At 42.3% G+C, this 12,954-nt stretch overlaps 1 protein-coding gene across 1 annotated transcript in view; it reads right to left on the reverse strand.

The window, feature by feature from the left end:
• The window catches only part of ALPK2 (alpha kinase 2), a 33,723-nt gene extending 22,174 nt beyond the window's left edge, over positions 1–11,549 (reverse strand). Inside the window, exons 1-2 of the mRNA XM_068424394.1 lie at positions 11,407–11,549; positions 1,723–3,442 (exon numbers count right to left, since the gene is read on the reverse strand). Of these exons, the coding sequence (XP_068280495.1) occupies positions 1,723–3,216 (1,494 nt within the window). The 5' untranslated portion in view covers positions 3,217–3,442; positions 11,407–11,549. The remainder of the gene's footprint in view (positions 1–1,722; positions 3,443–11,406) is intronic.
• Between the last annotated feature and the right edge of the window lie 1,405 nt (positions 11,550–12,954).

A 12,954-nucleotide genomic window follows, 5' to 3' on the forward strand; every position in this document is an offset into this window, starting at 1 on the left:
GCCCTTAAAAAGCAGTCAGCTGTGGGTTTTGCTACAAGTCCCCCACCTTGCTCCTGGCAGAGCTGTCTCAAATGCTGGGCTCCAGCTAATGCCACAGTGCACTTTCACATAAACCTGTGTGGCAATAGGAGGTTGGTTCTTTCTTGCCTTTCTTAGGTTCCACAGGCAGATAGCTGAGGAGTTTCTGGCTTACTACATGGGAGCTGTGAGAAGCTGTCCACATTTCCTTGTGCTATAGTTTCCAGATGGGATGTTTTTGTTTGGCTCATTTTCAAGACCACATAATTTTGAACCTACACCTAAATTTCACCTTCATTCCTGCGTATTTAAAACCAGGGTTTGGTTTGTGCTCATCTCTAGCCCTTCTGTGTACACCAATACTTCTTTCCTACTTAATTTTTATCTCGTGTAAAGTTTTGGTTATGGACACACAAACAGAATACATAAATACTCACTGCAGGGAGCAGGAGTCTAACTAGCCAATTTGGCCACGGCACTACAGTAACGTAACAGCTGCTCTTTGCTACGAGGGCTCTGGGATTTAAATTATTGTACTGCAAAAATGAAACAATGCCTCTCGCAAACCATGGTAATACACTCTGTCAAGACATTCTCAGAAGGTTAATTTCAATAGGGGGGTATTCCCCATCATAAGAACATTACGTGCTGCTAAAACGTGACTGGAGTTTTATGTACTATAAAAATTCAGAAACCTATGGATGTTTTTCCGGCAGAAGAATTCAGTGATTTATGACTGCTTAAGACACCCCAGTGGTGAGATTAAAGTCAGTCTACTACCCAGACCTGGGAGACATTTTTGTCTAAATAATATAGATGAAGAGCATGTGGAACTGGAAAAAGCTTGTGTTTATTTGTCATAAATGTTTTTTTTCTGTGCAATTAGCTACACACCTTCAAATCAGTAAAGTCGGAGATAACATTATTCATGATTTAATACTCATACATACGTATTTATATACCTTGAGTCTTTACTCTGTGAAATAAAAAGTATGATCCAATTCTCCCCCTTAGGAAAACTGGTGGAGCACCATATCAGTCCGTACAGCTATGCTGATTTCCCCAGTTGATTTCCTACCAACAGCATAAAATATGCAAGCACGTGGAGAGTACCACCTCAGGGTTTTGATTTTCAGCTGTTTTTACATTTCAACTGGAACACCTGACTCTCTCATTGTTTTATTTTTAAAAAGAAAAGCTCCATTCACCTCTGTAACGTGAACACTCTGGATTAAATTCCCCTCCTTGTTATAAATTCAGAGCAAACCCCCATTGATTTGTTTCAGATTTCCAGCACCGTAAGTGGATGACAATTTTGTTCTTTGAGTATAAACTGAAAAGAAAGTAAATCAAACCATTCTCTGCTCACAACAGGTATTTGAGAAACCTTCTGGGTTGAAAGAAGCATTACTTTGGTAAGACCTGTGCAATAGCCTACATATCAGATTTCCCTATCCAGCTGTCCAGAGTCCCATTAGTGCCTCTTACGATTACCAGTCTCACTCTATAATTAGAACAGCTTATGGTTTATTTGGGCCTTTTTCAAAACCAGATTTCCTCCCCAGCCGTAGCTGTCATTCAGGAGTACATGAATAGTGTCTTTCAAAGTAATTTAAATTTTACATTATTTTGTGACAAACAGGAATGAAATGCATTCAAATCAGGAGAGCAGCTCTTGCTGTAAATGATAAACACTGTACTTACCCTGGGTGAGACGTTTTCATTTGGCATCCGATTTCGCTCAGACAGGCCCCAAGTCCTTCTCCCTTCCCAGTGACAGTCTTTATCTGCCTCTTCTGGACGACACAAACCAGCCTGCATTTGCAAGCTTTCTGCCTCCTCGGGGATTTGTGTTGAAATGACACCTTCCTGACTGGGAAACAGAGGAGTGGATTCCCTAACCTCTGCTGCAGCCTGAAAAGATTGTCCTATATTACTTACGTATCTGCAAAGCTCTTTGGGGTTTAACAACTTCAAAAGGTTTCTTCTTAGACTTTCTGTCAAGGCACAGACAGCGTGCCTTGCATTCTCCTCCGGCAAATTTCTTTCCCCCTCCTCTAGCAGCAACGAGCTTTCACCCAGCAAGTCCTTGTCTGTACTGTTTTCTGTCATCGTCTCTGAAGCCTCATTTATCAAAGAAGCACCTATGCCACTAGCAGAGGAGTCCACCTTGGCACGCACATTATCCTTGTTCTTTGATTTGTCAGTTGAGAAACCTGCAGCCGGGTGGCCACTTCCATTATTTTCTTCTTCAGCTCTGGGATGGTCATTTTCAATGGCTGCAGATGCAACAGGCACTTTATACTTTTCTTTGTCTTTCAAACTGGTACTTTGGTCTCGGTGGTGTCCAACAGTGAGAGTCATCTCTGCCTGTGGAGTTGACTGGCTGTACATAGAGGGGTCTCTCCTTACATTTACTCCTTTGAATTTTGAGTGATGACCACAGAAGCCAATGGTGGTATCCATAGGCGTAGTGTTATCTGACACTTGGAACAGACAAGGCATTTCACTGAGGAAGTAAGCACACCCATCACAATCCTTACTCAGTTTTAAATCATCTTCATCATCACTTTCTAATAAAAATTGTAATTTCTTTTGCCAGATTTCATTTTCATGCACTGTCAGCACATCCGAACATTCAAAATACTCTAGGTCATCACCGAAGTCATCACTTACACTTGGAATTTTCTCTGCATAAATCTCCAGAATAGTGGCAGAATTTTCAGAATCATCTTTTACAAAATAATTGTGATTTACTGTGGGAGTATCTGCCTGCTCACTGAACAGGGTATTCATGGTCAGAGGTCTACCGAACCCAGTCTTTTTACGTGCCTGGACATCTGCCAGAGACTGACCAGATACAGAGTCTTCCATGTTAAGGCAACAGTTGTCTGTGTGATAAGTGATTACGTTTGTAGGGTGGGAATGCACCTGCCTGCTGCAGTATTTCTCTGCTTTTCCAGCAGTGACGCTGACCATACTGTTAAAATGAATCAGGTCATCACCATTCTCTGACAAATCCCTTAGGCAGGAAATATTTTCCTGGGTTTTAAACACATTTTTTACATCCATGTTGTCTTCCGTGTTAGGCAAGTGTCTGTGGGATTTCTCAAATGGGGACAATACTTCTGCTTTTCCGAGCTTCTCAAGCAGTAAACCACTTATTTTTGAAGAGTCAGAATCTGGCGATATCAACATGGGGTCACCCTCACAGGGGTAACCCTTGTGTTGTGCAAAATGCTTCTCGTTCTGCTCATTTTACCCTGAAGTCTCCCACATCATCATTTAGGTCAACAATGAATTCTGGGGAAGTTTTGGGGTTTGTATCCGATTCCAGTTCAACGAAAGCTGAAGAGCAGGTCATTCTAGCTGTCCAACTGCTTCCAGGAACTGTTTAATAAAGTGTAGATCTTGCTCTGCGCACCTGCAAATAAAAGAAGCCTGAAGTTTAAAATCACTTCTAAAATGAGTACACATATTTTCTAACAGGTGGTTAATTGACACACAGTTGCAAGCATTTAAAAAAAAAAAAAGAATCATTATTTAAAAATCAAGATCAAAATTGAAGCAGTAACTATAACCCAACCATCTATGCAATGACACTTAATGGCAACACATTGTAACTGTCCAGAGTGATTTGTGCCAGGAAATCAAATTCTTAAGCATGCCTGCCCATACGTGTAGCAGCACAAAATAGGCTCCAGCACACCTCGTTTATACATTTCTAAATGCAAATAGTGATCTGCAGACAATGTAAATGTTCACATGTGCGTGACTTCTACAGGTACCAAGTACCTGCTATTTTGGCAGTCGCACTGGCACAACAGTAGGTTGTTCCTTGAATTGGCATCATAAGGACATAAATTCAAAAATCTGCTTGTAGAAATACCTGGAACAATCAGACTGCTCATATTTTATAGGGCTATTTCTGTTTGAAGCAATTCTGTTGTACTTTGGCATGATGTTTGTAATTTCTGTGGCGAGAGAACAATGAGATGAGGCTGGTCAGCTTCAACCTCCTGTTCATATTGAGTCTTACTTTCAACTAGCTGTGCAGCAGCAACATGGTGTGGCAATGCAGAATTTACATAAAAACAAAGTTAAATACACCATAAGGCTCCCATTAGCTGAATCCAAAAAAATATGGAATAAGCTCTCTCCTCTTCTTGTAAAAAACCCTTGCTCCCTAAGCATTCCCAAACCTTAGGATTTTCGATCCTTGAGATGGTTTTGTATATCACCAGAGGCACTGTGGGTCATTCCTCACCACAGGGTACCCGTGCTAATCACAGCAGGACTCTTCCACCATCCAGGGATCCACTCACCAGGGAAGCAGTGTAACAGAACTGAGTTTCAAGTAAGTCTGATCTCGTGAAAGATGCCAGATTAGAAGCTCTGAAAAACAGTGACCTATTTTTATTCACAAAACTGGTATGACATGAAGAACAGCAGGAGAAACTTTCTTGCCATCCTGCTACCCTGACGAAGCAATTTAAAGACACTTCTCCTCATTCTCCTTTTCCCTCTCTCTGCTTCTCCCATTGTGACCTTTTTAGCTAATGCCTCTCTCCTGGCTGCAAGATCACCAGCCACCAGCACCCTCACACAGCAACCTTTCCCGACGCCCTTTCAAGCACTCTGCAGCGCTCGCTCTGCTCTCTGCAGGGCCACGAGCAGAGCAGTCGCTGGACCTGTCAGCACCCAGCTTTGTGACACAGTCCACTGCAGACACCGATCAAAGGCAGTCAGTAAGAAAAAATGTGGGAGCGAGATTAGAGCTTCATGGCTAAGTAGCAAAGGGCTTGCACAGCTTGCTTGGAATCTGCCTCTCACGCAAAGAGCACAAAGCAGCTAGGTCTATTTTCATTTCCTTCAGGCAAACCCTGCCACAGACACCTTTTCCACAGAGCTCACGGGAAGGCTACGAGAAGGGACAACGTTAGGCTGTGTGACAAAGTTTGACTCCAGCCTGGTCACAGGGGCTTGGCTAGAGATGCTTTGCAGCATGGAACTAAGAGGGGGAAACATGCAGTGCTGTGCACAGTGTTGCTGACGTACAGAAGGTTTCAGGTTACTTTTTAGCAGAGCCTGTTGCGATAGGACAAGGGGTGATAGTTTTAAATTAGAAGAGGGGAAATTTAGACTAGATAGAAGGAAGAAATTTTTTACAATGAGGGTGGTGAAACACTGGCACAAGTTGCCCGGAGAGGTGGTAGATGCCCCATCCCTGGAAACGTTCCAGGTCAGGTTGGACGGGGCTCTGAGCAACCTGGTCTAGTTGAAGATGCCCCTGCTCGCTGCAGGGGGGTTGGCCTCTGAAGGTCCCTTCCCACCCAAACGATTCTAGGATTATCCACGCAGGAGGTACAGGGCAGGAAGCTGGTGTGCATGCTTCCTCAGACTACCACCTTCGAGCCTGAGGAGCAGCCTGGTTCAAAATCCATCGTAATACGGGCTTCCCTGCCAAAGAGGACAAGAGGAGAACAATTAGTGCACACTGTAGGGGTTTTAAATAATTTGGATACCTGTTGACTGGCCCTGGGCCAATACTCTACAATTGTAGTTCAAAGGCCTGCATGAAGCAATCTAGACCGTGCACGCAACAAGAGCCTGTAGGAAAAAGGCATCAGATCCCATTATCTTCAGCCTTTCAGATCTCTGATCACGTTTTGCTTTCCATTCCAACTCTAAGAAATATAAATATTTAACAGAAAAAAAAAAATGGAGCAGTAGAGATTAATCTTTCCCTCATCCATTTTATTACAGTGCCATGGAATTACCCCCCAGCATCACCCATCTCCTCTTAAATATGCATTTGCCTAATGTTCCCTGCTGCACTCTTTCAAATCTGCTTTCGTCTTTGCTTTTCAGAAGACCAGATGCCTCTTCCCTCTTTTTTGGAGGGTATAAGTTATTTTAAAAGCGTGGTAATTTTCCCAGCTGAATAGAGCCTCGGCAACCTTTTTTTAATGCAGATTGACTTATGAATACTCTTTACTAAAGCAATTGTACTATACAGCTATCATCATCTTAGCTCAGCTGCATTTTGACACCGAGGGGAAAAGAGCTGTCAGATTCTCGATATGAAAATTAGATTAGATTGCTGTGCATTCTGTCAGATCCAACAATGGAAATTAAACCTAAATAATGTTCCATGAGGAAAACTGCAATAAATGCTGGTTTTCCCCCCAAGAGAAAGAGACATTATTTTTTTTTTAAATCTGGGGAGAAAATAGAAGATATTAGATAAAACCATAACTTCAATTATTGAATTTAGATAGAAATTGGAAAGAGAACTGTTAGTATAATACCCTCTCAGCTCCTCGGGAAAACTTGTGACAGAAGATGCATAATGAAATTCACTGAGGAAAGATGAATGGGAGATCATGATAGTTCACCATCAGCTGTTCACTTGTAATCTGAAAACGAGCTCAATTCCTAATGAACTGGGTTTGGAACATTCGGTGAAAAGACAACAAGAGAACATTTAACTGTATAAGGGTGTTCTGGCTGCTTGTCTCAAGTCTTGCTCCAGAAACCGATGACACTACTTGCTGAATCAGGTACTAGCTAATGACAGGAGGACAGTGCAGCAGAGCCATGTGGGAGAAATCAACACCAGCAGGTTTCAGCAGGTAACGGTAAGAAAGATGCCTACTTTGGTTCTCTCTGTAAACATATTTTCCACCTCTTACTGATCAGAACTGCGGCGATTGCTGGGGAATTTTTATGGTACCCCTTGAGGCAAACGAAAACATGTTTGTACTCAAATAAAAAAAAAATACTGAACAATGCCCTGGGCAGAGTCCTACCACCATAAGCCGTTCTACAAGGAGCCTACAAAGATCATCACGAGCTCACCCCTGACATACACTGGCACCAGCACCAGTCCGGTGAGCGGTGGCACAGGCAGTGGGTCCATCCCCCAGCCCAGCTCTGCTGCCCCAAGGTGGCCCCTCACTACAAGACAATACTGTGGCTGTTCCTTATCTCATCACCCAGGGAAGCTTCACAGGGAGTAGCTCTGGTCTCTGGCATTCCTGCTTCCAGCCAGCTTAACCGCTTCTGCAGCTGGGCCTTCTTGCCCTCCATGACAGACCGTTCCTTGGTCACAAAGTACCACTGCTGAGCAGCTACAATGTGAATTTCCCCTTCACTAATTTTTTTCCCAATCTGAAACTTATTTTTAATATAAAAAGATGTTCAATATTTGATCATTTATTCCAACTGAGACCAAAACATTTTTGAAAAATTACCCTTTAACATGGAAGGAACAATGTTAAAATGAGTTTAGTTTTCAGTAATAAGTGATTTCGCAGGTGGTTTTGGACCCAAAGCCACTTCTAATGATTTCAGAAGGAACTGTGGGCTTAATCCTAATGTCAGCAAAAAAAATTTTTAACTGACAAAACCCTCAAATTTGAATAAACGTAAAAAGTGGTCATTAATTTTCCTCTTTTGCATCACATTTTTTTTCTACTTTATTTACTCACAACCAAAATGGAAATCTTCCTTTGTAAGCAATTTTACATTCACAGAAGTTATTTCTATAGAAAGCTTATGCATTTTACAAGTCCAGGAGGGAACTGGTGTCTTTCTGTGGGGTTCATGTCCCCTAGGGTCAGTGCAAAAAATTCCCTTTATTACCTCTTTGAAGTTTTTTTTCTATTATTTACTATCTATTCATCATGTAATCTCTGTTCTCTGTACAGTCCTGCTCAGCCCACACCCTTATTCCACAGGATTTATTCCTATCTTTCAGAGGCACGTGCTCCCCCCCTTTCACAGGACCTGTCACTCTATACCCACGTACGGTCCCTCTCCTTATCATGGCCACACAAGCCTCTCGGGTCAGGGACCATTCCGTGTGTTCACACGCCGCCTGCCACAATGGCCACCTGATCTATGTCTAAACCATCTATACTGCTGCGGTACAATTAATACATGTAAACGTGCTTTGACAACCCCAGCATTGTCTGGGTGCGTTAGAAGCTCCACATCAGTGCATGAACACCGCTGCACGCTGTACATCCTGCAGATGACCCACTGCACACCCACCACAGCGCGAAGGCGTGGGAAAGAAGAACCTGCACTAGCCCACACAAAGGGTTATCTTAGCCGAACACACAGGAGGAATGAAGCTGATAATCCCTCCATGTTTCACATTAAGAAATATCCTTCCATCAACTAATATTTTGGTCTCTTTATACCAAGCTGACACTGGGTCTGGGATACCCGGAAACACAAGAAGAACGCACAGCTACATAAATAATGTGTAACAGCCTCAGATCACACAGACCATGCCTTCATGTTACCTTCAGTAACTTATCTGCCGTTGTTCACACTTGCAGGGCCACAAAAAATCTGGCAGATCTCTTTTGCTTAACTGGTCAAGGATTAACTTTCATTGAACTTCTACACACAAACCTACAACCAGAAAGCACAATCTTTCTCCCTCGTAGTATGTGTCTACGAGGAGGATGAGGATGCACGCATAACACAGTCTGTTCACCTATTCTTCCAACATTTCTTCTTCAGACTGATCTTATTTAGAAAGTCAGTGGAGTATTTGCTTATGTGCTTCATTGTTCATTCTGAGATACTTGGTCTGAGATAACAAACTCCCCAAATGCCAGCAGTCTCCTACTACCACCTCCACTCCATAGGCCAAACTATGCGATCTGGATTTGCCCTTGCGTAAAGCAGTTATTATCCCCTAGACTATCCTACCAAACTTTGGGTTCATCAATAGCTCCTTCTCCACTTGCCTGGGCACACTATATATATTCATACATCCCTTTATGGAGATGTTACATTGGCAGGTAGCTTAACCACAAAGCAAGCTGGTGGATATAATCAGACTTCATTTAAGAGAAACATGAACAATCTCCAAACCAAAACACTAACAACCACACAACTTTTCTTTATGATGAACAGAAATGCTCACACGCTGTGCAGATCCAATCAGAAAGCTAGCTGGTACGGACAGCAGGATGTTATAAATATTATATTGATTAAAGAGAGAGAAAGCAGCAAAAGCAGAACAAAAACGACAAAAAAAAGCAGAAAGGGATCTCCGCCAACCACACGATCCCAAAGAAAATCTAAAAGGGGCATTGTCTGACACATGGGACCAGGTGGAACTTCCCACCGCCTGGGTCTGCAGCCATGCCCCTGCCTCACGCTGGAAGGGGTGCTGCACACACACTGCTCCTCCCTTACCCTGTATTGGGCACAGACGGAAAACACAAGCACGTGGGATACAACAGAGTCCTGCGCAGCCTGGGCAGGTTCTCAGTCTGCAGGACCAAGCACTGCGGGCACTACTGAGGAGCGCAAAGGCGATTTAGTCTGGACATGAACAGCAAAGCTTGGGATGGAGTGCTAGCCACAAGAAGGCTGGTATTTGTAGTTATTGATTTCTAGAGTACTCAGGGAAACAGGACTTTATATGCATTTCTGTCCATAAATATGACTGTACTGTTTAAGAGCAGGCATGAAAAGCCACATGCAATTCCTAGCATATGTATATGAGAACCGAAAGAATAACATTGACTGCAGTAGCTTGCATAGCAAACAACCTGCAGTAGCAAATGTAGCTTAAAATGAACTATTCCTGCTAACAACACTTGTGTTTTTATGACCCTGACTCTCGGGTCGCTTGTGTTTTTATGACTCTCACCCTCGGTTTGCAGAGATACAAAGGCGTCACAGGCCTCATCACTCCAACCAGCTCACAGATCCTTCCCAGCATTACCAACTAGGCGTCCTACTATAACACACACCCTGTCATCCAGCCGTCTGTGGACGTCTGTGTCTATTTCTATTTACGATCGGAAACGTACAACTTTTTTTTCCAAAAAGGTTGCCATGCATGTTTTGCCATATTTAAATGCTTATTTTCATGATTTCTTTTTAACCTTTAACAGAAATCAAAGCTTTTATTAACAGTTTTCCTTTACAAGTTTCATCAACATTGGCGTGTTTCCGTGCATCCATCAGTACTGACGGAATCAAATTCCACGTGACATTTCTGATCCGCTTTCCTCCACTCCTAGTCTGTAACAGCCTTCCAAAGTGACTGTGCCAGACAGCCACAAAAACATTTTGCAAAAGTGTTGTGATCATGCCTACATTCTTAGATGTTGTTACTTTGTAAAAGTTAAAATCTCCAAGACAACAGAACCTGGAATTCTAGAATTCAGCTATAACTTTGTGAACTGTACTCACAACAGGGCTATAGTGTTTATACAGCAGTTTGCCAACCCCAGAGTCTAACATCTGACGGGGTAAGAGCAGCGAGAACCCACGTATGCGATGATTTACAAAGACTGCATTTTCTATTTGTGTCTGTATCTCACAGTAGTTCTGTCTGGCTCGGTTCTGTCTGGAATCCCTAACGCTGGAACACAAACAATAGCTACAACCAGATTACTCTTCTACAAATCCTTCAAGACACTGCAATTAAACCAACCACTTAGAGCGGCATACTGGTCAAAGAGCGTGTCATGTCTGAAATCAAACTGGCAAAATACTGTATGATCAGTTATCATACATCTACTGCATTAATATACTGCGATATATTGTGTTTATTCAGCTTCCGACACCCGAGGCTTTCTGACAACTTTCATATTAGTGCACTACCCATCGTAAACAGCGCCACAATATAAAGAAAACACCACAGCTAGAATTCGTTGGCTAAATCTAAGAAGGGCAAATGACTGGCTCTGCGTATCTCTAACAGACACCTTAATATAGAGTAATTAAAATAAGCAATCACAGCACAATTCTTAACACTGATCTGCCTTTATCTATTTTTAACATTTGTCAAGGATCTGACACTGTCAGCATGAGCAATCCATGCCTCTAGCCTGATAATCATCTACATGCTACCAAGCGACCAGATTTTTTCTCAAGAATGAAGGAAATTTTTACCTAATGAGTGTTGGGCCATGCAATACATACTTAGAAAGAATAAAATGCCTGTTTCGGGACACCTAGTGTCACTTACGCATGCTTGAGAGAAGGAAGCTTGCTTTCGTACAATTTTTGCAATTTTGTCTTCCTGAAACTCAGTGAAAATAGTACCAGAGTGCAATTGCAGAAGCATTTAGCAGAATTCAAAATGCAACATGTTTACAAAAAAAAAAATCTATCAAGATACACAAAAATTACTGTACTTTAGTAGAAGCAAGTAACAAATCATATTTCCTGTTCAACAACAGTATAAATCACCATATTCATGCAGTGCATTAAGAATGAAGTAACTTGCTCTTCTTCATTTATCATAAATGATACGCATTCTATTTGCACACAGGAGTAAAAAGCAGACAAGTAATTTTAAAAGTATAAACAATTTGACCTCCCAAACCATAAATGTGCACTTACCCTTGAGTGCTCTTTCTTTAAGTTCCAGGAGTGGGCCAGGCCTGTGGTTTGACTCTGTGTTACAAGACAAAAACCATCTAATTTATGCATGTTGTTTCTGAGCTGAGAAGGTAGCTGGAAGCTCCAGTGTTGTTTTGCTAGCGTGACCTTAGCGTAGTGAGCCTGATCACAGAACAGCTTGACTTTTAAGAGAGACTATTTCATTACATGCAGCAGATGGCTCTTCCTGGGAAAGCCTCAGCCAGACCGAGCGAGTTGGCAGCGATGAGAGGGTACATCCTACTTCCATAGAAGTCCCCAGGAATTCCCTCATGGCCTCGAGAAAGAGGAAGTGTTGGCCTTAGCTTTTCATAATAAGCACCAGGCTGTTTTTTAAAGCACATGCTTAAGTGTGCTTAACTGCTTTGTTAGGCACACTGAGAATTTCTTACTTGCTTGAAGTTAAGCACTCTAAAGTTCTGCAGAACATGAGAAAATCTGCAATCCCTAACAAGTAGGTTGAGGAAACCAAGGGTGGATAGCGAACTTTTAACAATCACTACATAAAAATTCACCTAACAATTCACATTCCTCAGGGGCAAATAAGTTAATTCTGAAGTAATAAAGTATTCCCACTCCTCTTACCCAAGAAGCCAAGTCTCACACGGGAGGAACTTGAATGAATTGCACAAACTGCTCTGAGCTTAAGGGATCTAGAAAAGGCTGAAAAGCACGTCTTGTGCCAAGCTTTTTCTTGAGCATTTTGCTGAGAGCACAGCTAGAACAGGTTATGAGATACTACCATGCTAAATACTTCTTGCTCCCTGTGTTATCCAGACCCAGATAGGAAACTGGTGTGTCCAGCAATAAATATAGCACCTACAACCACCCTCATTCAGGACCAGCAGCAGTGATATCTATGTTTTATATAATAGCCTAATAGTCAAAATAATCCCCAAAAAAATGAGACAAAAATTTAAAACCATATACAACCTGAGGTAATTTAACTGTTGGATATTGTAGGAAGACACCCAGCAAGCACAGGCCACAGGCTGAGGTGGGTGAAAGGCACCAGCCTGATTTTCTAGCAGCTAGGTCATACACAGCTGTGGATAACTATATACCATCAGGAAGTCATTCACTCTTTTACCTGTATCCATTTTGCCTTGCAGATTGGTTTTGCACCTAAATTAGGAGAAATAAGCTCTTGGTTAACGATGTAGGAAAAAGCCACTCAACGCAACTTCTTCAAGTTAAGCCTAACTAAATGGCTTGTTTTTCAGAGATTCTGGACCCCACAGAAGTGAGGAGAGTTGCTATATGTCATCTGCTCTGCAGGCAGATGTGTATCTCCAAGCAGATGTCAGCCTGTTTTGACTAGTGCAATGAGACAACAGACTCTACCAAACAGCAACGCTGATTAGTTTGGTCTCAACCCTGTGTGACTGCAGCCACCTGGCAAAGCAAGCTTGAAGTCACACGGAAAAATACCACAGAAATACAGGCAGCCACATCTGAATGCCTAATCACTGATTAAGTGTTAATTAAATTACTAAGGCACTTCCAGTC

Source organism: Nyctibius grandis (assembly GCF_013368605.1).
Source record: "Nyctibius grandis isolate bNycGra1 chromosome W unlocalized genomic scaffold, bNycGra1.pri SUPER_W_unloc_2, whole genome shotgun sequence".
Classification (NCBI taxonomy): domain Eukaryota; kingdom Metazoa; phylum Chordata; class Aves; order Nyctibiiformes; family Nyctibiidae; genus Nyctibius; species Nyctibius grandis.